This window comes from Thamnophis elegans, chromosome 2 (genome assembly GCF_009769535.1).
Source record: "Thamnophis elegans isolate rThaEle1 chromosome 2, rThaEle1.pri, whole genome shotgun sequence".
Classification (NCBI taxonomy): domain Eukaryota; kingdom Metazoa; phylum Chordata; class Lepidosauria; order Squamata; family Colubridae; genus Thamnophis; species Thamnophis elegans.
The window spans coordinates 39,478,023-39,504,517 of record NC_045542.1 but is presented as its reverse complement, the minus strand read 5'-3'; the positions used below and the strand labels follow the sequence as shown (position 1 = coordinate 39,504,517).

The 26,495-nt window shown below is 38.6% G+C and overlaps 1 protein-coding gene across 1 annotated transcript in view; it reads left to right on the top strand.

Annotated features, from left to right (window-relative positions):
• Positions 1 to 1,660: 1,660 nt before the first annotated feature.
• Positions 1,661 to 26,495, top strand: part of RGS9 (regulator of G protein signaling 9) — a 48,672-nt gene continuing 23,837 nt past the window's right edge. Inside the window, exons 1-9 of the mRNA XM_032238993.1 lie at positions 1,661 to 1,841; positions 9,537 to 9,633; positions 16,136 to 16,186; positions 16,286 to 16,392; positions 18,222 to 18,273; positions 19,028 to 19,086; positions 21,428 to 21,504; positions 22,605 to 22,686; positions 25,441 to 25,512. Coding sequence (XP_032094884.1) covers positions 1,779 to 1,841; positions 9,537 to 9,633; positions 16,136 to 16,186; positions 16,286 to 16,392; positions 18,222 to 18,273; positions 19,028 to 19,086; positions 21,428 to 21,504; positions 22,605 to 22,686; positions 25,441 to 25,512 — 660 coding nt within the window. The 5' untranslated portion in view covers positions 1,661 to 1,778. The remainder of the gene's footprint in view (positions 1,842 to 9,536; positions 9,634 to 16,135; positions 16,187 to 16,285; positions 16,393 to 18,221; positions 18,274 to 19,027; positions 19,087 to 21,427; positions 21,505 to 22,604; positions 22,687 to 25,440; positions 25,513 to 26,495) is intronic.

Sequence of the window (26,495 nt, the reverse complement as noted above, 5' to 3'; positions counted from 1 at the left end):
ATGTTATGTCTTTTAGGAGTTTGTTTTTTCCTGTGTGGTTCAGCGTGGCTGTGCATGCCCTGTTATGAACTGGGCCATGGGTGACCGCCACACCTACACAAGGAGTTATATGACAACAGAAATATATCTTAAGAGAGGAGTATTACCTATTTTCCCAATTAGGCTGCTAGATTGGTATTTCTTTGCTGTCATTTTTTGGTTGTCCAGATTGATAACTTTATTCTCAGGTTTGGGAGAGGGGACATAGAAGGAAAAGTCAAAAGAAAGTTATATGTAGGAAGTGCAAAGAGTGATAATTATCTATAAGGAGTACCATCAAACCATACATAATAGTCAGTGGTATCCAGAGAACAAATGAGGAAAAATGGCAACTCCTCACAATATTTTGTCACTGACTTAAATGCCAGTTCAGGTGCAAAAGCATTACAAATATCAGTTTCTTTCATGAAACAGTTGAACCCGAACTTACAACAATTTACACGTGTGACTTAAGCATGTTAATAAACTTGTCTATGCAAAAATATGTAATAAACTACTTTTTAGGTAATTGAGTTTCTAGTTGTTTCTCCAATCTATGTGGTGTTCTGTATGGCTTCCTTTGACAAATACAAAGTAATTACCTGTATAGCTGGATTTTTCCCTACGGAATAAATGCATACACTGATCATCATCATTATTCATTATTAAATTTATTTGCTGCCCATCTCATCACAAAGTGATTCTGGGCAATTTACAAGATTAAAAGCGATAAAAGTATGTGTGTGTGTGTGTGTGGTGTGTGTGTACGTAATAATATTTATTAAATTTATCATCATCTATATCATCTATTTGAGCCCTCGGGAATGGCATAGAAATGTTAATAAACAAATAAGTCTATATATCTTTATCTATATACTGTTATTTATTTTACTTTGTTGGATTTATTTATGCGATACACAGACCAACTGTTCAGTAGTTTTAGCTTTGTGTTCCCTACAACCAGTCAGTAAGCCACAAGTTATTTGGAGCAGGCCTGGTAGTGGTGTTATAACACTACTTGAAAGAATCTTACTTATTTCATCATTTCCAGTTACACGTTTATTCCGATATCAGATCAGCCAGTGTAGTATTTTGATTAAAGTATTAGACCGATGGGGATAAAATTGAAGAAGACACGTGTGTCAAGTGCTTTGAGCTTTCTAAAGAAAGGTAGGAAATAAACTTGTAAAAAAGGAAAAACATTTAGTTTGGTCTCACATTCCATATTATTTCGACAAATGTGAGTAAATCAAACTAGAAATAAAACTGATTGCAACTTGTCACATTATATTTAAATGTGAAAAAAATGTCCCTGTGAACCTATTCAACCAAACAGCATGCAGATTTCCACCCCTAATTTTATCTTATGGTGATGTGCATTTTGCTAACACTTTCTAACCCTAGTATTATTAATTAATTAATTTATCTTTATTTATTATTTAGCATTATTTAGATAGAACAACGCAGTCTTTGCTACCAGCTAAGTCTTGTAAAAAGATGAAAGAGCTCCCTCTAATGTTGACCGGTAGGAAGCACAACCCTTCTCATGCAAATACAACCAGAGTGCCCCGTGTTGATTGGCTACAGCAAGACCGTGCCTGCTTCCACGGCGCTTTTATTCTGTAGCCTGTCGAGTTTCAGTACTGTAATGCAGTTTGCCTGAAATCCCTAAGACTAGCATCCCATTTTCCTCTGCAGCTGGTGAAAACGCATTTATTGCTTTTTTTAAAAAAATATTTTGCTCAATAAAATAGATCACGATGACCATCACGCAGATAGATCAAGGACAGCGGTACAGGCCAAGAATGGCATTCTTGAAAAAGGTAACAAAGCCAATCTCGTTTTCAATGTTTATTTTATTTTATTTAGCACTTACAGTATCTTATAAATGGAAGAACGGGAAACCGAGGGAACAGCTCTAAAGCATCTGTACCACCAAGGTTTGGCTATAAGAAACATACTGTACCACCAAGGTTTGGCTATAAGAGAGAAGGGTTTAAAAATATTCTAGTAGGTGTGTGGTTTGTTACAGTTCAAAAATCTTGTCATTAGTTCAGTCTTTGGTACTGATTTAGTTGCCACTGTTTGTTTATTTTTTCTTTGCGTGGACCTTTGCTGTAGTGTGATGTCTTTTGTATTTTTTTAGCATTTCAAAAGGAGAGCAACCTGTTACAGGGCCACCTTTCTAGATATGCTAGAAGCTGCTTAAAATAACGTTGACAAGTATGGGTGTCTATAAGCTTTTGAAGGCTGTATTATTCTTGTTAATTATAATCACTGCTATTTTGCAAGTCCATGCTACCTTTATTTCTTTTTCAGAAACTGGAAACAGTTTAATTTTTCATCCATCTCAGGCTATAAGTAATTTAAAATATAAAAATCACAACCCTTGAAGTTTACAGCATTACACTTATTCCTCACTATAACTTATCCTGGACCTCTCTCTGTGAGGGAGATGTGATAAATAAAATTAAAAATATCTACCTTGCCTTCTCTTCCCTATGAAACTGCTAAAGGAACTCTTTCCCTTATACCAATCTACTCATATTCACCATCACATTTTTACTTCAAATACAGCTGGCAGTGACATGAGGTAGGAACTTCGCTATAGCAACAGCCGTAATATAGAATGTCAAGAAGTACATCATGTTGAATTTAGCCAAGATTTACCTGGCTTTCATTCCTGAATAGTGGCTAGTGGGGTCAAGCAGAGTTGTTTTCCTCAACACATTTTCCTATGTTTTACGGAATGTTATTTGTGCTTCTGTCTATATTTTCATGATATCCTGATTTTCTTTTTTGAATGATTTGAGTTATGATATGCAACCTATGTAATCAAGTTTACTCCATACTTTAAAAAAAAGACCAACAATTTGTCATCCAAAATTTGGTGGTCTTGTTTTTCTCTTTAAAGTATGGAGTAAACTTAGTTAGATTGTTCAATAGGACACTGTGTTGATATTTTTGCAGTGCCTATGAAACCATGTTTATAGAGCATTTTTACCATGAAATCCACTGTGTACAATTCTCTTTTGTTTGAGACTCGGCTAGTTCCGGATGTTCCGAAAAATTATTAACTTGTTGATTGCCAAGTGTTCCTTTGCCTAGCAATTCGTCTAATATACATAATAATAGATGAAATAATAGTGGTATGATGACATTGTAAACTACTTTGGGATTTTTTATGGAAAGTAAAAGTGATATATAAATGTAAAAGGAAGTAATTGACAACAATCTATTCCCTGCCTATTCATAGCTGCTTTGATGAAGAGGTCAAATTCTCCTTTTCTTGGCATCAATTTGCTCAACCTTTAAGGTTAATGCACTACAATTTTCCATCACCTTCTGACAACATGTTGATGTAGAACTAGTTATGAATTTACTATTATCTCCTTTCCCTAAAGAATATGTAGAAAACCGTGCTAGAATGTAGAAAAGGGTTAAGCAGACAAGGCATGAAACTCATTTTTCTCCTATGAACGTTTCCCTTTTGTTGTCCATAATTTGAATTTACAGAGACACAACAACCTCCCATTTTAGGGCTATCAGATGTAGGCTGCAAAAATCCAGTCAACCATTAGTGGGCAACAAAGAGTTAGCTTTCTTGTAGCTTCTCGTTGCCCTGTAAAGATTCTTGGGATTGTTGCTGATAATCCTACTACTTCAAGTGTATGTGCTAGGACACTCACATTACAACACTTTTTGCTGAACAGAAATTAAGAAAAGCTGTCAAAAATACAGGTTTAAAAAAAACAGTGAGAGGAAATCTAGTTTTCTTCTGTCATAATATTTGTTCCACATTGCAAATATATATATTTACATGCGCAAAGAGAGATGCCACAATGTCTTTCCTTCTTCCCAGATGCTGTCATGATTGTTATAAGTATACAAGAATGCCCTTAGAAGTTAGGAAGTGGACCCACAGCCTAGGACAGTGATGGCGAACCTTTTCAGCACCAAGTGCCAAAAAGTTCGCACGGAAATGTTCCGTTCGTGCGTGTGTGCTCGTTGTGACAACGCTCCGGAAAAGCCAAACCTCTGGGTTCTAGCATGCATACGTGCCTGATGATCAGCTGGCCAGCATGCATGTGCACACCAGTTTTTGGCACTTCCACATGCACGAAGGACAGCTGATCGTCATGCGCGCATGCACGCCAGAAACTCAGAAAACAAACAGGCAATGCTTGCATGCTGGGTGATATGGCTTTGCATGCCTTTTTGGGCACACGTGCCATAGGTTTGCCATCATGGGCCTGGGGAACAGTCTGATAAAAGGCAGTTTATTCTGCAGGTGAGGGGAAAGTGGGAGAAGCATTTAAGAGGGAACCCTCCTTAGTTTTCCACAAACTAAAAACAGAGAAGGGGAGAAATTGCAGAATCTTGCATGATTCCCACTAATGTAATTTTACAATGAAGTGGGATTAGTTCATCTGGTGTTCTTCTGGTCTTGACTGTCTCACAAGGCTGACAATAACAACCTTAAATATCCAATTTCACTATGTTCTTACTTGATTTCTGCTAGAGTAATTTGAAGGAAAGAAAATACATGTAATCCTTAGGTTATTATAATAAGTCCTCAGATACTGAAACAAATGAAATTGAATCCAGTACATGTAAAGATCTTGATTAATATATAATCATTTATAATAGGCACCATTTTAAGTGGATATTATATTACATCTCTGGAGATATACTTTTATCATGAGGACATTTGAAATTTAGCAAATGACTAAATTCCACATAAAATAACAAAAGATGGGACGAGAACATGTGTATATATTTTGATAGAGTCTTAGATCTGTATTAGTAATTTTTGTTCCACAAAACATTAATTTAAATATCACTGACAAAGCCATGACTGCATTTTGCCCTCTTTAATACCACGTTTCCCCCCAAATAAGACAGGATCTTATTTTTTTTACCCCCGAAATAAGCGCTTGGCCTTGTTTTTGGGGAAGTCTTATTATTTTTGAGGTGCAGGAGGTGGCAAGCATGGTCACCTCATGGCTGCTGCTGTGTTGCAATATTTTGGGGAGGGCTTATTTTGGGGAGAGGGCTTATTTTAGCCCATGTGCTCAAAAGCCTGATTGGGCTTATTATCTAGGGAGGTCTTATTTTAGGGGAAACGGTAGGATATTTCCCCAGGGTTGCCCAAATGTGATGTGCTGAATTAAATTCCCAGTATTGGCTAGAAGTGGTAGGAATTGTTGTCAATACCTCTGGAGGGAAGATTGGGGAAGTTTTTTCAAAGTAAATCAGAATAAATGATAGTTTCCTTAACAATGATGTAGCAGAACAGCTGATTTGTAGAATAAAACACTGAAGGTTCCAAACCAGTGGTGGGTTGCAGGCGGTACACCCCAGTATGGGCGTACTGGAGCAAGCCCGGAGCACTGGACACCATTCCTGTATGGTGCTCCGGAGGGCCCACCTGCCCACCCGAGCTCCTTACCGGAGTTTACAGGCTTTTAAAGGGGTTTTGGACTAAGATTTTTGGACTGAAAAATGAACTTATGTGATTTTGTGTTTGTGTCCTTTTCTATTATAGGTAGTCCTGACTTAACTAGCCAAATGTAAAATGGGGCAAAACTCATTTAACAACTGTCTTGCCTAGCAACAGAAATTTGAATTGTAAGTCGAACGCAACCTGTACAAGGAAGGAAAACCTGTGATCCCAAACATTGATGAATTACAACTCCTACTATCTAAAATGCTGATTATAATGGCATAGCCAGGGATTATAGCTCAGGAACTGCTAGAACATAACAGGTTCTCATTCCTTAATCTATAGCAGTGGTGGCAAACTTTTTTGGCACAGTGCCCAAACCAGAAGGCGTGTGTACGCACGTGTGCACCAGAGTGCAAGAAACCCAATGACCAGTGGCTGGGGCAATGGTGTGCGTGCCCACAGAGAGGGCTCCGTGTGCCACCTCGCCTGCCATAGGTTTGCCATCAGAGGTCTATAGTATCTCTTTGCATTTATGATAAACAACAACTGCTGGTATTACTTAAGATCTGATTCCTTGTTTATTTCTCTAACTATTAATTAAATTGGACAGCTAGCATAGTGTGATGGACAAAAATCCAGGTAAAGATTTGGTCTAGGTCTAGAAGCAGGGAGAGTCAGGTTTTAATCCTCTCTTAGGTTACAAGATAAAGCCTACAAGATGACCTTCTTCAATCACACCTTCTCAGCCCCAATCGGAGTGAGGTTCCTGTAATAAGTCTGCTAATTGACAAAATCTCTCATTGCGTCATATATTAATAACAATAATAATAAGAACTAGGCAACTGCAGGGTAGAAACAAGCAGATCCTGCAAACCTGTGGGATAAAACCTAAGATCAACAGCTACTCATTCAATTGGTATTGTGCCAATTTAAGAGGATTTAAAGTTTTCTGAATATAGAAATGCTTAGATATATATCTCATTTGTCTTCAGGTTTCTGGTACAATGAATATAAGTACATTAAAGTTTTTTTTAAGGCAATGGGATTTATTGTCTTGTCTTTAAACATGGGAAAAGTAAAACAGTTCACGAAATAGGTGAGTTTAATTCAGAAACATAAAAATAACATGAGAGAGGGAATAAGGTGCTTGATATTGCAGTTTAGTACATACTCTGTTAAACAGATCCAATACCACCATCCAACTATTTGTGAGTCAGTGTTAATTACTAATTACGAGATCTGCTCCCAAATTAGAAGCGGATTCTTTATCAGTCAGCCAAAGGTTTTTAGTGGCTTTCAGAGACCATCAGTTACCTGGTTAGATATGGAAGCATTAAATATGATCTGTTTATGATAAGCAATCACTACTGGCATACTGTTACCATTTAAAATCTTAATAAGCTTCTTGTCTGAAACATAGATTAAGGTTCACTGCTCTGAGAGGACACCCAGAGCAAAACCTCCAAAAAATGATCTTCTGGCATATTATGTAGGAACATATGAGAAGAAGCTTTGAGTGTGTGAAGGACTGATAAATTGAATTGGGTCAAGAAATATACGAGAGCCAATGAAAACAATGTCGTAATAACCATTCGTGTCAGTCCTCTTGGTCTGATAAGAATTACACTTTTGCAAGATATCTTGGAAATTACACATCTATAAAGTTGATCAGATCAGACAACAGATGCCACATAGGCCTAACTCTGTTTTTATTAACATTGGCTGTGGTGACAGACTCTTACAAGTCTGAATGTACTTCTCTTCCTTCCTCTGTATATCATGTGAATTAAGGGATACCTATATGAGATATTTTCATAACCCTCTCCAACCCCCCAGATTTAAGCAATGTTTATCTACTCTTTGCCTTGGTAACAATACTTTCCTCTCTATGTCAGAGCCATCCTCTACTTTCTACACCCACATAGAGCACATTGTATTGATCTAAAGGAGAAATTACTATAGATTAGAGAGGGTTGTCTTTACTCAAGCAGTGCTATAATTTCATGCACAAAGATTGCATATTTATGGAACTGTCTCCAGAAGTGGTGCCCTCAAATTTCAACTGCTGCCGGCAATGCTTTATTGAAGTCAAATATTCATGAGATCTAAAAAGACCAAGACTCTTCCCATTCAAGTCTCAATGAAGATCGTGTAGCAGAAAGACAGATGCAGTTTCTGCCAGTCAACCTGATTGGAAAGGATCCATATAATCTGTTTCTTCCAGGATCCTCTGAAGTTGAACCACAACCTCACAACCTTTCCCAGATGTTGGAAATTGGACTAACGTTATCAAGAACACTTGGGTCCAGGGAAGGCTTCTCCAGATTATTCATTCATTTGTATTATGTACTACTTCTGTCTCTTCAAGACAGTGAGCATCATGCCTTCCCTCAAAAGGTGTTAATTATCTCCCAAATCAGCCACAGAAACCTGTCAGTCAGTCAATCTTACAGATAATAGCATTATACAGAGGACCTGCCCATAGTCTCAGATTCTTGGGCTCCAAACAACCTTAGATAATTTTACAAGACATCACTATAGCCTCTGTCCGATTAGTATCCAAACCAAACTTGTAAAAGTGGACTCACCAGTCAGAAATTTGACAGAGTCATGAAGTGAAGCAGCAAACAGTTTATTGCATGTTAAATATTCTTGCAAGTGCCGCTGGCTAGCAATGTAGGCACGCAGAGGAATGCATTTCTCCAGCTTTTTATTTCCTCCACCCCAATTACAAATCCCTCCCTGAAGCCCCCTTTGACAAAGACCACAGGGTTGCAATCTTCCTGGAACACCTGTTTCTCCATGAATTTCCCCTTGTTTAATCTGTTTCCCCATGTTTTGCCCAGTTCCCCCTTTTCCAGATTACCTTTGTCCCTTTTTTATTACTTAACCTACATTTCTTGTTTCCTTACAATTCTTGCAGCATAAGCATAATAAATTGAGGCAAGCGGTTACTTAATTTCTCCACTATATACTAGGGCCTAGTAACTAGGCTGTATGGTTGACACTGTTAACTAATCTGTGCCCAAGTTGACTCGCTTATTGGAATAGCAGACCCTTCCTTTTTTCCAGTCTTGAACTTTTTACCCTTAATGTCCCAATTTCCTACTGAACTTTTATACCCACATCTCTTAAAAATTGCTTTCTTTGCTTTCCTGAAAAACAACACTATCTCCATCAGTTTCTTACAAATGGAATACAAGCAAATTTGTGTTTCAAAAACCCACAATTTGATGTAAATGTTGAAGCAATGGCTTACCCATTTCTCCCACAAACCCAGGATTTGGGTTTCATGACAAGACTATTGGTTGACAGTCTATGGATGAAATAAGCAAGAAGAAGAATTGATCATTTTATGCTCTGTGTAACTCTAAACTTGGGCTTTTATCAATGCTTGGTCATGCCCATGTATGGTTTTATGCCAACTCATAAAACCATAAATGGGCACTCAAATATTATTTTCCTTCAACTCCTCAGTAAACCAAGGAGCAGGCGAGGACTGGTGAATGGAGAAAGGCTACTCTGGGGCAATTGTATCATGTACTTTGGTTACCTCCACATTCTACAGGTTGACCTGGCATGAAATAGAACTGTCTTATCAGATTGTCAGGGCAAACCCCAAATACTCTCTGACAACCATCCAGATCTATTAGGCAACCAGGACAAACCAAAATAATGCCTCCCCACATCCACACAGGTTCTGGGCAACTGTGATTCACCACCTGATGAGGAAATGATCTGACACCAGGTTAAAGTATTCATCTACCGCAGTGTTGTGGGTGGAGATGGTTTTCTTGTGTACCAACCTGTCATTAATCAGCCACACTTAAAAACAATGTCTCCAGTAATAAAGCACTTAAAACAGTGGTTTAAATGTTTACTTTTTCTTATTGGTGCATTTAATTAATTAATTTAATTTAATTTATTAGATTTATAGGCTGCCCAATCCCGGAGGACTCCCAGAGAATTAAGTCAAGGAATAATATTTCTGTTCATTTTGCATACTCATGTAATTCTTACTGCTTTTCCTTTTGTTTCATTCCTCATATATCTCTACTACGATTTGCAGTTGGAGGTTTTGTTGGTAGAAATGCAAGATCCACAATCTGGCATCAAAACACAAATTCAGAACATGCCGGAGAGCAGCATTCCACATACTGTGGTTGGTAAGTCTGACATACTGGACAATAGAAGACAATCTCATACATTAGGTTTTCATTATGTATTATTACTCCATATTCATCAGTCACTTTATTCCTGCCTTTGATGTTGGAAAACAGTCACAATAGCAGTCCAAGAAGATGACAACAGAAACTGCCACCCTAACCAGAGGTGGTATTCAGCAGGTTCTGACCAGTTCTGGAGAACCAGTAGCGGAAATTTTGAGTAGTTTGGAGAACTGGTAAATACCACCTCTGACTGGCCCCGCCCCCATCTATTCTCTGCCTCCTGAGTCCCAGCTGATCAGGAGGGAATGGGGATTTTGCAGTAACCTTACCCTGGACTGGGGAGGGAATGGAGATTTTACAGTATCCTTCACCTGCTACGCCCACCAAGCCATGCCGCACCCACCAAGCCATGCCCACAGAACCGGTAGTAAATTTTTTTGAATCCCGCCACTGATCCTAACACTATAAAGCAGGCCTGTCAGACTGGCAGCCCCGTGGGCTGGATACGTCACATTCAGGCCATGCCTACCCAGCTCCGCAAAGACAAAAAAGTCATATTACATCACAATCCGTCCCATGACACGATTGAGTTTGACACCCGTGCTGTAGAGGAAAAATGATAATAAAGACCTGTATATCTGTGGAAGGAATTTAGATAATCTGTTTTTTTTAGAGTAGTCTTCAGCTGACTCTCCACTGTGCTCACAGCAACCTTCCTTATAAAAACCTTGACATTACTGTCTGCTATTTGTAGCCTTCCTTTGCTTTCCCACTTCTTCCACTAATTGTCACAGAAAATCCATTAAGGAGACAAAGGCAGAGTAGCTGTGTAATAGTTTTGATTGGTAGTCCTAGAACCTATTCATTTAAAACCAATTTCAATATCTGTTTTAAGGTCAGACAATACTGGGGAAAACTGTACTTGTCTTGCTTCCATAGTTTATTCTCCAGCAACGGCAATTGAGTTTGGAATTTCCATTGCTAAATGACAGAGTCATAAAATGTGATGTCACATGACTGTGGCAGCAATTCTAGCACTTCTTGGTTAAGTGAATTCATCATGACCATTAAGCAAGGACATTATGTGGTCGCCCTTTGTGATCTCCTGCAGGCTTCCCAATTGACTTTGCTAGTAGACACCTGGCCAAGAAGGCCAGGTGACTATGAAACATTGCAACATTGTAATTGCAAGCCAGGTGCCCAGGACCCGGATTTGGATTACAAGGCTGAAGCGATGTTGCAACAGCAGGAACGTAAGAGTCAAGAACGGGTTATAAGTACCATTCATTCAATACTGTGGCAAGTTCAAAAGGTCACTGAACAAATGGTTGTTAATCAAGGAGCACTTGTATGTATATGTATATTAAAAATGTACTGCCCTTACTCCAAAATAATAATCTCAGTATAAGAACTGTAAGATTATCATGGAAGTTAGTATTTTAGACAAGGCGTAGAGATAATACTCTGTTTTCCAGGTTCTCAGAGTTGATTGCAGAAAATTAAATCTATAATAATAATTTTTCCCATTTTTCTTTGACTAGCTTAAGAAGCATCCTTCAGCAGCGGCCCCACTTCCTCAAGCGTACATACTTCAGGATTTTCATTTCCAAACCCCCAACCCTCAGATTCCATTTCAAGCCCTCCTGAACCAGCTTGCCACGGTTTGACTGCACACATTTTTACAGGCCTTGTAAAGTGCAGCCTGTTAGTTGAACTAATTCAGATGATAGTCCTAGGAAATATTTTGTCCTGTCGACAACATTTTCCTAGCCAGTCATTACCTTGCAATATTCTTTCCAGTTCTTTTCCATGGTTCATTTAACTTATGTCACATTCATCAAATAATGTTATTCTTAGTTCAAAGGCGATTTGATTGATGTTGGTTTTATACAGTAATTGTCTCATGGCAATCTCTCAGTTTAAACAATTTCAGTTGTCCTGCCTCCTTACTCATTGGTCAATGAAAAAAAAAAACTTGAAGTTGTAGTGGCTGTATCTCTTAAGAGGAAGGAAACATAGAAGGCCTCCGCATTCCTCTGAATACAGTAACAGGTATAGCTTTATGGTGAATTCAAGGTTCTGACAGTAAGCATCGTCTCTTAAGGGGAAAAGCAGATGCAGATAAGGTTACCTAAGCAGGGTCTGAGTGACAGGTTAATCTTTTAATTTCCTCTATTTTGGGAAGCACTTTCCATAATGGGGATAAGAGCTCCTAACTGCTGATGTGTGCTTCTCAAGCAATCACATGTCAAGAAGGGGTAGCATTTTGAATTGCATTTTGGCAGCATTTAGAACTGAGCATGAATACATGCCCAGAGAAATGGATTTGTTCCCAAATTAGATTTCTGGTTTTAACATGCCTGAAAATGTGCACTATATTTCTGATTCATAAGTAAGATTTTTTTTTTAACTTTCCCTTAAAAAAAACCTCCACCCCAACCTCTTAGAAAACCACAAATGCATCTTCATCATTTCTTCTCTACTAGCCATTTCACATTAATTAAATGTACTTGAAGACAGCATTAATCCTCATTTTATATAAACTCCCTGAATAGCCTTTTACTGGCTAGGATATAGGTTCTAGCCTTTGAAATCTGATGCCTGCTTTTGTGCTTCATTTTTAATTTCCAAGTAACTCTTTAGTTGAAATACATGACTGCTGGCTAACCTGCTGTTTTCTTTTGTAGAGGAAATACTATGTTCCCAGTGAGTCACCTTGTTGAGAGAATACAATTTAATTCACATTTTCCCCATAGGTTGCATTATGATTTAGTTTTTCAGTTGCAAGCCCAAGGCAGAGTTCATCTTTTAACAACTCAATGTAGCAAAAACGTGTGCTTTGGAAATCAGAAGGAAAGGGTTCTTTTTGGTCAAAAAGCAAGTAGCTTTAAATCATTTGAGATACCATAAATACTAAAGACTTTAAAAAGACCACAGAACTCAAGTTACTATTAGGCCAAGGGATCCTTTGGGGGCTGGAACAATTATTTTGATTAGAATCCAAAATAGGACCAAATAGCAGGTGTTTTTTTCATAGTTCATGCTGTTATCCTTTCTCTTACATGTATATTTTGACTTAATAACCACAACCAGTTGTATTGTTAAGCAAGACAGTTGTTAAGTGACTTTTGCACTATCTTACAACCTTTTGCCACGGTTGTTAAATGAATCATGCGGTTCTTAAGTGACTCTGGCTTCCCTACTTGACTTTGTTTCTTGGAAGGCAGCAGGGAAGATTACAAATGAGGATCATATGATCCCAATCCAAGTGTCATAAATACATGCCAGTTTCCAAACATCTGAATTTTGATCACATGACCATGGGATTTCTGTAATGGTCATAAAGGTGAAAAATGGTCATAAGTAAGTTTTTCTCAGTTCTATTGTAATTTCAAACGGTCAGTAAACAAATGGTTATAAGGTTTAAGGTTTAAGGTTTATTATTTATAGGCCGCCCTTTTCCCTGAGGGGACTCAGGGCGGCTTACAATTTATAGGGAGGGGAATACAAAACAATAAGACATAAACAATACATAAATTAAAATAGAACACAACATTCATTCATCATTCGGGTGGGGACGGATTACAATCTTTATCCCCAGGCCTGACGGGATAGCCAGATCTTGAGGGCTGTGCGAAAGGTCTGGATGGTGGTGAGGGTACGAATCTCCACGGGGAGATCGTTCCAAAGGGTCGGAGCTACTACTGAAAAGGCTCTCCTCCGCATAGTTGCCAGTCGACATTGACTGGCGGATGGAACTCGGAGGAGGCCTAATCTGTGTGATCTAATAGGTCGTGAGGAGGTAATTGGTAATTGGCAGGAGGCGGTCTCTCAAGAAGAGCCAAGGTGGCGCAGTGGTTAGAGTGCAGTGCTGCAGGCCACTTCAGCTGACTGCTATCTGCAGTTCAGTGGTTCATATCTCACCGGCTCAAGGTTGACTCAGCCTTCCATCCTTCCGAGGTGGGTGAAATGAGGACCCAGACTGTGGGGGCAATATTCTGACTCTGTAAACTGCTTAGAGAGGGCTGAAAGCCCTATGAAGCGGTATATAAGTCTATAAAAAAAAAAGTACTCAGATCCACTACCATGGAGGGCTTTATGGGTGGTAAGTAGCACCTTGAAGCGCACCCAGAGATCAACAGGTAGCCAGCGCAGCTCGCGGAGGATAGGTGTTATGTGGGCGAACCGTGGGGCACCCACAATCACTCGCGCGGCTGCATTCTGGACTAGCTGAAGTCGCCGGATGCTCTTCAAGGGCAGCCCCATGTAGAGCACGTTGCAGTATTCCAGCCTAGAGGTCACAAGGGCTCGAGTGACTGTTGTGAACTAAGTTGAGGACTATGTATATTTCATACCAGTTTGTCTTTCCTCAGATAACTACAATAGCTGAGATGAAGTCAGCCATTTTGAGCCCCTGAATTTATTTGGAATTATGAATGTGGAGGTTTAACAAAATGACCCTACTCACAAAGTATCCAAGATGACTTTTTTTGTTGTTAGTTGCAAAGTTGTGTCCAACCCATCATGATCCCATAGACAACGTTCCTCCAGGCCTTCCTGTCCTCTACCATCCCCCCGGAGTCCATTTAAGCTCACACTGACTGCTTCAGTGACTCCATCCAGCCACCTCATTCTCTGTCGTCCCCTTCTTCTTTTGCCCTCAATCTTTTCCAGCATTAGGCTCTTCTCCAGTGAGTCCTTCCTTCTCATTAGGTGGCCAAAGTATTTGAGTTTCATCTTAAGGATCTGGCCTTCTAAAGATCAGTCAGGGTTGATTTTCTCTAGGACTGACCAGTTTGATCACCTTGCAGTTCAAGGGACTCCAAGATGACTTATCTCTCTCTAAATATATCCATTTCCCAGAAAGCAAGTGAACCACTTACTAGCATCTTGGAACCACCTTAGATTTTCTTTCTTTCCTTCCTTCCTTCCTTCCTTCCTTCCTTCCTTCCTTCCTTCCTTCCTTCCTTCCTTCCTTCCTTCCTTCCTTCTTTCTTTCTTTCTTTCTTTCTTTCTATTTTTCTTTCTTTCTTTTTTGGCAAAAAAAGGCCTTAGGCTGCTGTCGCCTTCCATTTTTAATATGCAAAGATTTCTAGGTGGTGTATGCAAAGCTGAAAGGCATTTTTGCAAACAAAAACAATGTTGGAAGTTAAACCTTTCTTTTGTAGCAGCACACCAACCTCCCATTTCTGCAAATTTAAGAGACACTAAAGCAGTTTAAGAGCCAGGTTTGATAAGGGAGATTGACAAGTGTCCCAGAAGATAACCATGAGCATATTTTTCACCATGCTGCAGATTGCTGCACTAATTGGCTCTGTTGTATGTTTTTTTAAGTAGTAAAGGTTTTTAATTCTTTTAAAAGCCTTTAAAAGCATTGCAACTGTAATGTTTTGGTTTTATTTGCCACAAAGCAGGACATGCACATGTATATTTTCTGTAATCCTGCTTTCCCTTTAAGCAAATATTATATGCAAGTTTTGAGAGGAATGCAAACACCTCTTTAAATGAAAAAAAAATGAGATCCATATAGAATAGATGTTAAACAGTGACCCCTTTTTAAAATAACCTCAGCTCACCAGCAAAGCTTTGTCTGTTCATGGTGCTGTGAGGTATATCTGTAGATTTCTAGTTTTCCCATTGCCTCTGTAGATAAATATACCGTATTTTTCAGACTATAAGACGCACCTAAATTTAGAAGACGAAAACAACAACAAAAGGTTTTTGGCCCCCCTTTTTGGTGCCTTTTTTCAGCCCTTTCCCAGCCTTTTTGTTTCTATCCATTTTTGAGGGTTTTTTCGACCTGGTTTTTTGGCTTTTTTTGGTCCGTTTTTGAGGCTTTTTTGGCCCATTTTTTGGGGGGGAAAAACCCTGAAAAAAGGCCAAAAAACAGGATGTGCAAAGGCCCCAAAATGGCTGGTGGGTGGGTGGGGCTTCTGCAATATTCGGTGTATAAGATGCACAGAAATTTTCACCCCCCTTTTTAGGAGACAAAAAAGTGTGTCATAGTCTGGAAAATACAGGTTCCTACAGGTAGTCATTGACTTACAATCATTCATTTAGTGACCGTTCAAAGTTACAATCGTATTGAAAAATGTGACTTATGACCATTTTTCACACTTATAACCATTGCAGAATCCCCATGGTCATGTGATCAAAATTTGGCCACTTGGCAACTGACTCATATTTATGATGGTAGCAATGTCGTGGTATCATATGATCACCTTTTTCAATCTTCTGACAAGCAAAGTCAAGGAGAAAGTCAGATTCACTGAACAACCGTGTTACTAACTTAACCATTACAATGATTCACTTAACAACCATGGCAAGAAAGATTGTAAAATGAGGCAAAACTCACTTAAAAACTGTCTTGCTTAGCAGCAGAAATGTTGGGCTCAATTGTGGTCGTAGGTCGAGGACTGTCTGTACTAACCAGGAAGAAAAGAAGGAATGAAACTTGGGTTAACCTAAATCTGTTGTCTGTGTTGTCTTTGTCCTCCAGGTTGTGATATGCTGCAATGGATTGTGAAGCGTTTGGACATTACCAACGAAGGTAAGGACATACAATTATTTTCCCCCTGAAGTGAGTAGTTTGCCTTTATTTTGTGTTCCCCATTGAAAGCAACTGATCTGTATTGTTTTTTTCTTAAAGAGGGGCTACATTTAGGAAGTATGATGGTGAAGTGTGGGTACGTCTATCCTCTTCAGGACCGAAAGAATCTGAATCTCAAAGGGGACACCAGTCTTTATCGATTCCAGGTGGGTGGATTAGTAGAGCAAATAAGAAGAAAGATAACCTGCTTTGCATCACAGCGGCACTAATGACCTGTTTCTATTTATTTTCTTAAAGCTTGTACTTGCTGCCTGTCAATCACAACGGCCTGTATAGTTGCTTCCGTACAGTGTCATGCAGTAAAAATGATCTTGGAAAAGAATAGCAGTCAATGATAAAAACATACAAACCTTAAAATGGTTAAGAAAATGATGCTAAAAGAAAAAAGTAGCTTAGAGCATGAGGCAGGCCATACTCTCCAGATTATAAAAGTCATAAATGCAAGCCAGGTTTTCTTGTGGCTATGGTGACTAGGAATTTTGGGAGTTGGAATCCCAATAGAGCTATACACAAATAAAAGAGGAACACCTTTTTTGCTCTGAGTTCTATCATGGAAATTGGGAATGGAATAAGGACAAATTGTCCCCGCCATTTCTACCTCTAGTCTCCATGGGGTTTTTTTCTATCCTTCCTTGGCCTCTTTTTCCATCTTTCATATTTTCTTTGTTATATAATTTAATAACCACAAAAAGAAACACGATTTTGATGGAGTGAATCAATGATAGCTATTTCAACATAAAAGTGAAAAACAGCTGCAAACTAATTGCTGGTAGTCCTTGGTCAGCAACTGCCTCATTTAGTGACTTTTTGTAGTTACAGCGGTGACGCAAAAATAACTTTGCAATGTAATCCTCCCTTTTACAATCTCCGCAGGTCCTTAAAGCTGTTAAGTTGAAGTAAGATGATAAGCACAGCTTTGGTTTTGTTGGTGACTGCTTCACTTAACAATCAATTTGCTAGTTCTAATTGTGGTATCTAAACGAAGATTATCTGTACCATATATAACATTTTCACCATGAAATGCAAATACTAAGAGAGAATCTACAGTTTAAAGGTTAATGAATTTTTCTAATGTTATTAAAGGTAGTCCTCAACTAATGGACCACATGGGTCATAAGAATTTCTGTTGTTAAGCAGTTAAGTGATTTGAGCTCAGTTTTATGACTTGTTTGCCACAGTTCTTAAGCAAGTCAGTGCAGTTGTTAAGTGAATCACATGGTTGTTAAGCAAATCCAGCTTCCCACATTGTCAGAAACTGCCTAGGAAGGATGTAAAGGGCAATTGTGTGACCCTGGGGCACTGAAACCATCACAAATACATAAGTGGTGGGATTAATTTTTTTTTACTACCGGTTCTGTGGGCATGGCTTGGTGGGCATAGCATGGTTTGGTGGGCATTGCTCAATGGGTGTGGCAGGGGAAGGTTACTGCAAAATCCCCATTCCCTCCCGATCAACTGGGACTCGGGAGGCAGAGAATAGATGGGAGCGAGTCAGTTAGAGGTGGTATTTACCGGTTCTCCGAACTACTCAAAATTTCCGCTATGGTTCTCCAGAACTGGTCAGAACCTACTGAACGCCACCTCTGAAATACATGCTAATTAACAAGTGCCCAATCTTCATGGGGATGCTAACAATGGTTGTAAGTACGAAGACCAGTTGTAAGTCACTTTTTTTCAGTGCTGTTGTAACTTTGGTCACTAAATGAAAGGTTGTAAATCAAGGACCACCTGTGTTCTTAGCATTTTTGGCTTTCACTTCACACTTTTCAGCTCCCCACCCAATTGTTAAAACATTATTCAAAGTTGTTGTAAAATAATGAAAAAATAATGGGGAAGAAACGTGTTGAAATGAATTTTAAAACCTTTTAAGCTTTACTGGTTAGCAGTCATACACTAAATATAAGAATGATTTAGAAGAGTTTGGTAAGAAAATTATCAAGAATTTGATTCTTAGTTTTTGTCTTCCTTCCTACAGACACCCTACTTTTGGCCAACCCAGCAGTGGGGAGCAGACGATACAGATTACGGTAAGTTTAACCTATTACCTCACTTTTCTTGTTGAAACTTCACTGTCAGCAAAAATCACATAAAATCAAAATGTCCTCTGTTTTAATAACTTTGATATAAGGAGTCATTTATGGAGAAAAATACAGTCTTCTCTTTAAAAGGGAGTCTTTTTATTCCTAATTAACCCTTGATCTTTGAAGAGCATTGAAAGTCATTCCTCTTTTAAAGTCATGAGTAAAAAATATGCCAACCAGGAACATAAAACAGCAGCTCTGATCTTTGCTGTATATATAACTTGCACATACATTAATTCAAAGTATTTGGCTTCAGTTATTTAATGCAGTGTTTCCCAAACTTGGCAACGGGAAGCGATCCGGACTTCAACTCCCAGAATCCCCCAGCCAGCGAATGCTGGCTGGGGGTTTCTGGGAGTTGAAGTCCGGATCGCTTCCCGTTACCAAGGTTGGGAAACACTGATTTAATGGATGCTTCCCATCTAAACTTCCCTAAACTTCTACCCACCCCTCACTTGCCTTAGCCTCCTCCACACTGATAGTGTGATTCAAGATGATGTGTCTGAAGAAGACACCAGCACCCATGTTCTTGTGAAGCCTGGTTTCCTGGAATTCCATCTATTTTGCCTTGATGCCTCTGGGACACAGCCTCCCTTTGGAAAATATTGTGTAATATTCAGACTAAGTCATTAATCATATTCATTTGGTTTTTACAGCTGTGCAATAAAGTACTTTCTCTTTTTAAAAAAATATCCTCCAGCCATTTATCTAGCAAAGAGAAATATTAAGAAGAAAGGAGCTCTAGAAGATTATGAAAAGGTAGGAAGGTATTTTTTTTTCCTTATGCAATATTTTTTCTAAGTATCTTAAGCAGTAGCATTATTTCAGTACTTAGTCAGTTTACCAAATCAGATTATTGAGATACGATAAGCTCATGAAGCTTAAGAACATGCTTGTTTACTTCTTTTATTTATATGCCACTTTCTCCTCAAAGGAACCCAGAGTACTTTATAAGAGAAGGAGGGAAAAATCCTAAATCTATTAGAATAAGAATAACAAGGTTTGAAAACAATTAAGATGAAAATTAAAAACAATTCATTTAAAAAAAGAAAAGCAAAACAGGAAGTTAATTTAAAGGTGGTTTTGTTCCAAATAGTTGTTCTTGTTTTTGGAAAGAATGCAGTATGAACTATATAACATGCTATAACACACCACACCACACCACACCACACCATAGGAATTGGCTGCTTGTAAGCACCACAGCCAAGAAACAACCTAAGTAATACTTGTTCAAAACTTTTGGCAACTTCCTTTGAGGTAAGCCAGGTTAGGAAATATACCCCACAAGGATTCCAGGAATGCTATCTTATTATTGTATGGTATAATAGATTCAGAATTTCCCCCTCATATGCCAAACAATTTAGAGTTAGGACCACAATTGAGTCCAAAATTTCTGTTGCTAAGTAAGATAGTTGTTAAGTGAGTTTTGCCCCATGTTATGACTTTTCTTCCCACAGTTGTTAAGTGAATCACTGCAGTTATTTAGTTAGTAGCACACTTGTTAAGCTTCCCCATTGGCTTCTCAGAAGATTGAAGGTGTCACATGACCCCAGGACACTGCAACTGCCATAAATATGAGTCAGTTATTAAATGTCTGAATTTTAATCATTTGCCCATGGGAATTCTGCAACAGCCGTAAGTGTAAAAAACTGTCAGAATTCCTTTTTTTCAATGCCATTGTAACTTCAAACAGTCACTGAATGAACTGCTGTAAGTTGAGGACTACCTGTAAAAACAAAGCTACTTTTAGTTTGTTTCTTTTATTTTCTACTTCCCAGAAAAACACTTGATGAACAATTCCTCTTTGAACAGTGCATCCATTCCATCATTAAGGTTATTTCCACATTTTTTACATACATATATTACACCTCTACATATATAGGGGTGGTCAACCAGAATCAACTCAAATCTAGCTGCTGACAGTGGAGGGACTTATATCCTATCTGTGTAGTGCCTTAGCACTGCCTTAACTCAAACATATTTTCCTGGCTTCACTGTTTCTTAAGGAGATGGAAGGTGGGATTCAATGGTGGGGTTCAAATTTTTTTACTACCAGTTCTGTGGGTGGGGCTTGGTGGCCGTGGCAGGGGATGGTACTGCAAATCCCCATTCCATCCCATATAAGCTGGGACTCGGGAGGCAGAGAATAGATGGGGGCAGGCAGTCAGAGGTGGTATTTATCGGTTCTCCGAACTACTCAAAATTTCCGCTGCTGGTTCTCCAGAACTGGTCAGAACCTGCTGAATACCACCTCTGGTACATGTCCATGCCAGCTCCAAAACACTTTTTAGGCTTCAAACTGAAGCGCACACTTATCTTCTCACAATTGTTATGCGTTCTTTACAGGGAGTCCTCAACTTACAAATTTTGATTTAGTGACCGTTTGAAGATACAACAGTACTAAAAAAGTGACATAACCCTTTTTCATACTTACAACTGATGCAGCAACCCCATGGTCATGGTCAAGTAATCAAAATTCAGACGCTTGGCAATTGGCTCATATTTATGACAGTTGCAGTGTCCCAGGATCATGTGATCCCATTTTGTGACCTTCTGACAAGCAAAGTCAATGGGGGAAACCAGATTCATCTAACAACCATGTTACTAACTTAACAACTGCACTGATTCACTTAACAACCGTGGCAAGAAAAGTTGTAAAATGGGGCAAAACTCATTTAACAACTATCTTGCTTAGGAATGGAAATTTTGGGCTCAATGGGTTGAAGATCACTACCTATATTATATTTTATATGTTTTAATGTTATTGTATTGTACATGCTCCAGTGCATTTTTAATTCCTCCTCCTACCTGGGATCTCTTTTCAACAAGTGATATATACCTGTGTAAAGGAAAAAAACACAACTTTTTCTTTTTCATTATTTTGAAACACTGTCAAAACATTTATCCCTTTTAAGTATTGACCACTTCACTATTGCCATTGCGATTAATATTAAGAAGTTTTGTTGAATAATGTTATCAATCTTGTTTATTTTATGCTTGGTGCATAAAATCACCGTTGCAACTGTTTATCACATCCTTTTGTTGTGAGTGCATAACAATGTTGACTTTGCTGTTTTCTTCCTTACTGTTTCTTTTCCAGGAACATTATAACATATTGAACAAACGCATCAACCATAAGTGGGATTTCATTATTATGCAGGCCAAGGAGCAGTACAGGTAGAAGACATTTCTTATCTGAGGAGTATATACGAGTAGTCCTTGACTTACAACCATTCATTTAGTGATAGAAGTTACAACAGCACTGAAAAAAGTGACGTGACCATTTTTCACACTTACGACCATTGCGGTATCCTCATGGTCACATGATCAAAATTCGGATACTTGGCAACTGGCATGTATTTATGACAGTTGCAGTGTCCTGGGGTCTTGTGACCCCCTTTGCAACCTTCTGACAAGCAAATCAAAGGGGGAGCTGGATTCACTTAAGAACCGTGTTACTAAGTAAAACAACTTCAATGATTCACAACAGCTGTGGCAAGAAAGGTCATAAAATGGGTCAAAATTCACTTAACAACTGTCTTGTTTTGCAATGGAAATTTTGGACTCAATTGTGTTTGTAAGCCAAGGATTACCCATATTTTGTTTGAGTGTAGGAATAAATAATAAGCAACAGCAGGTATTCAGTAGCAGAGCAATTTTACCTTCTCCCTTTTTTAAAGAACAGTCATCAAAAATTGACCTGGCTTTGCTTTTGCTTGAACCTCATCATTAATAACAGACTTGCAGTTTTGCACATAAATAAAATGCATGGACAATGGTCTGCCCATGTCCAAATTCATGGCATGCACAATCTGTTTGAGAGGTATAAATGTTATTTTCTTAGCCTGAAATGGGATGTTTACACTGATATCTGTTTTAGGAGAACATTTTTTTAGTGACTGGTCATAGCCAATTTCATAATATGAAAGTAAAGTTTGTGGTTGCTTTATCTCATCTTAATCTAGAACACAATTCCTTTATTGTAATTTTTGTTTTAGAAAACATCTTATTCACCATCTTCTTAGGTCACTAAAGGATGGACTGTCTCTACTGTTTAGAGAGAAATATTCAAAGAATGATCTCTTAATTTAAAAAAAGGGAATATTTATACAATGAAGTGGCAGATTTTTCTCCATCATGTGTATTAAAGATCTGCAAGAAAATTCCATGCCATGTTTTTTATGTTATTTCCTGTTAGAATGTATAAATAGTCCCAAGGAACAATTATAATCTCCTGTTTTGATTTATTTTTTTAAAACATTTCTTGGATTTTGCAGCGCAGGAAAGGAACGAACGAAAGAAGACCGGTATACTGTGGATTATCAAGAGAAAGCCTACTGGCTGGTGCAACGGGTTCCTGTAAGCAAGTAAATGTGTTTATGCTATAACACAAGATGATTAGAATGTACTGTAATAACTGGAAGCAAAACTACAGGCATGTTGAATGTCTTGCCACTAAACATATTCCCTTCTTGATTTTACTCAATGGGACACTTTATTCTTTTGGGTTAAAATGAGTTTGAAAATCAGAATTACTTTTCCTCATGAGTAATTGATTGTCAAGACAGGTTAAATCCAAAGTTAAAGTGATGATCTAAACAGCAGCACAGTATCTTGGGCAAATACTTGGGTGAATATTTCAGCATTTTCCCATGTGATGTTTAGTGTCTTTAAATCTCCCATGAAAGTTCTTCATCAAGTATTTTGAGGGTGTCCCTTAGTCGCTTGGCATCAAAGGAGCATGGAAAGTAGTTCCTTTCCTCCCTACATAGGACCTATGATTGTAAGATTACAAAGCCTGAGTAGTGAATCAAATCCAGTAGATAACCTCCACTAGGAATGGTCTTTTTAGGTTTCCAAATGATCGGCCTATATTCCTACATTGACTTGCCATCTTAAATTCTGTTGTATTAGTAACCCAATGGAGTTTAATATATGATATTGTATTTTATAACTTTTAGCCAATGGGTAGCTCAAAATCCTATGTACAGGTAGTCCTCAACTTAAAACCATTTCTTGAGTGACTGCTCACTAAACAGCCCTGAAAAAAAAAAGACTTATGACCATTTTCCCCACTTATGATCATTGAGGCATCCCCATGGTCATGTGTTCAAAATTCAGATGCTTGGCAACTGGCATGTATTTATGACGCTTGTTGTGTCCCAAGGTCATTTGATCCTCATTTGCGACTTTATGACAAGCAAAGTCAATGAGGAAGCCAGATTCACTTAACCGCCGTTTACTGACTTTATAGCTACAGTGATTCATTTAACATCGATGGTAAGAAAGGTCATAAAAGGGGGTAAAACTCACTTAATAACTGCCTTGCTTAGCAATGGAAATTTTGGGGCCAATTGTCATAGGTCAAGGACTATCTGTAATTGAGGGTTTTATTCATACATTAGTACATAATAGTAAATAATAAATTTGTGGTGGGGATTGAGGCTTTACATTTATGAGCTTTTAATTTCTCACGACTCATGTGAGAATGGTATTTAGAACTATTGCTGGAGTAAAAAATGGACAATAACGAGACAAGGAAGCTTAAATATCTTTTCCTCCCTGAGACAGGACACAAATTGGCCAAGGAAGCAGCCATGGGTTACCCCTACATCCTCTGATTTGCATTGTGAAAAAGTCTGCATTGTTTATATTTGATTTCCATGAACAATGCTCCTGTACTTTGAGTCCTATTGCTACAGGGTTACGATTGTAATTTCACTCAAAACCAACTGAAGTTATTGCCCAAAGCTCCAAAATTAAATACAGGTTTGTGGAATTTCTGCCTCCTTATTATCTAATTTCCCCTCATTCATCTTCCATGCCTTGAGCTGCTCCGCAGGGACCTTTTGGCAACTTTTCCATGCTGGAAAAAGACATCAAGCTGGGCACCCAAAACAACAGCATGGGTTTCTGGTCTTTGGGAGACGCTTCTGGCAGATGCTGGGGGTTGTTTCCCTGAGCAGTTGCTACACTGATCACAGCAGGCCGTAGGACTCCGATGCTTGCCAAGGAGCTACATTCCCTAATCCCAAATCATAATCAAAGATCCACTTTTAATTGTGCACACAGTGTAAATGGCCACGGAGAGCCCAGCAGTTAACAGACAGAAAAGTAGAAGCCTCCAGCAAATGTCAAGCTATAATTGGAGCTTGACTTGGAGGGGGGGGGGAGTACCATCTGTAGATAAGTTCTACACACTATAACGGCCCCTTTGGTCCCAGTTCATCTTTCTTGCCGAAACCCCTTTGATCATGTCAGGCTTCCTTTTGGATCTTTTTCTTTCTTGAGCTGTTTCTCCCCCCTTCTCTCCTCTCCTTTTAAGATAGCACCGGCAGAGGTTTAATTATTGATGGCCCAACTTCAGCAGACATCAGATAACAGATCCAAACTCAACTCTGCTCAAAGCAGATGTGATAGCAGTACCAATCTGTTTATTATGTCAAAGTGTTCCTTTCTCCAATGGGTAATGCTTCCCCCCCCCTCTCTTATGAGTCAACTTCCCTTGCCCAGATTTTGCTCGACTGTGTAGAAAAATGCTCCTGCTTATTTGAGTTACCAAATGCAGCAATGGGATATGGCCCATTTATTACTGTGTATTACTGTGGCTATATTTATTTATTTATTTTACAAGTAGTCCTCAATATATGACCATAATTGAGCCCCAAATTTTTGTTGCTAAGCGAGACAGTTAAGTGAGTTTTAGGCCAGGACACTGCCCCTGAGTTTTGCCCCATTTTATCACCTTTCTTGCCACAGTTATTAAATGAATCACTATAGTTGTTAAGTTACTAACATGGTTGTTAAGTGAATCTGACTTCCCCACTGACTTTGCTTGTCAAAAGGTTGCAAAAGGTGATCACATGACCCCGGGACACTGCAACCGTCATAAATAAATGCCAGTGCCAAGCGTCTCAATTTTGATCACATGATTATGGGATGCTGCAAAGGTCAGGTGGGGTAAAAATGGACATGTCACTTTTTCAATGCTATTGTAATGTTGAATAGCTACTAAATAAAGGGTTGTGAGTCAAGGACTGCCTGTATACAGATTAATGTTAAAAATGGCATACATACACCTTTGTTACATTTTGTTTTGTTTCTATATTATAGCCTGGAATGGCAGACACACTTGATTATGGGCTGGATAGAGCGATAGAGCCCTGTGAAAATAAGGTAAACCAGGTAAGCTTTAATGATATTCTAATTATAGAATTGTAAACTTCCATTGTAATTGATTTTATTACACAAATGGGTTCAGTCAGTGGTGGGATTCAAAAATGTTTACTACCAGTTCTGTGAGCCTGGCTTGGTGGTCATGACATGGCTTGGTGGGCATGGCAGGGGAAGGATATTGTAACATCTTCATTCCCTCTCCACTCCAGGGGAAAGTTACTGCAAAATCCCCATTCTCTCCTGATCAGCTGGGACTCGGGAGGCAGAGAATAGATGGGGGAGGGGCCAGTCAGAGGTAGTATTTACCCGTTCTCCAAACTACTCAAACTTTCCGCTACCGGTTCTCCAGAACTAGTCAGAACCTGCTGAACCTCACCTCTGGGTTCAATAGCATACTGTTACTGAACATTCTTATATGTTCATGGAATGAGTGGTGGCCTTTTTGTTTTTAAATAAATCCTTAGAAATGACAGGAATCAATCTTCATCAGAAAGACTAGTTAATTCCTTTTTCAAATGCTACTGTGGGTCAAGCATATCAAATGAAACATTTTTATTTCATTTATACCTTTCATACCTTTATTAAAAAAATCTGGCCATCCACTGGAACTCAAGGTGGATTGCAATGTTTCCCATGACTGTCAAAAATCAAAATGTAAATAGATGAGAGATCTCATTATAGATCACCTTCATTTTGGAACAGTAAGCCAATCTTGCACGCAGATGTCAATAAAGGCTGATGTAAATAAAACATATTTTTTTGCTGGAAAAAAAGAGATTTTTTTTCTCTGCAAGAAGCTTTTTAACTTTCTTTCTATCTCCCTCTCTTGCTTTTTTCCTTCCTTCACTTTCCACTGTGGGATGCGTTCATGAGGCACAACAGATTTTAAAGAAACAGAAATCCTATTAGTTTGATCTGGACTGCATCCAGAGCTCTGTGAGAATGAAGCCATTCTAAGCTTGTACCTAATTTTAGGTATATATCTGATTTGT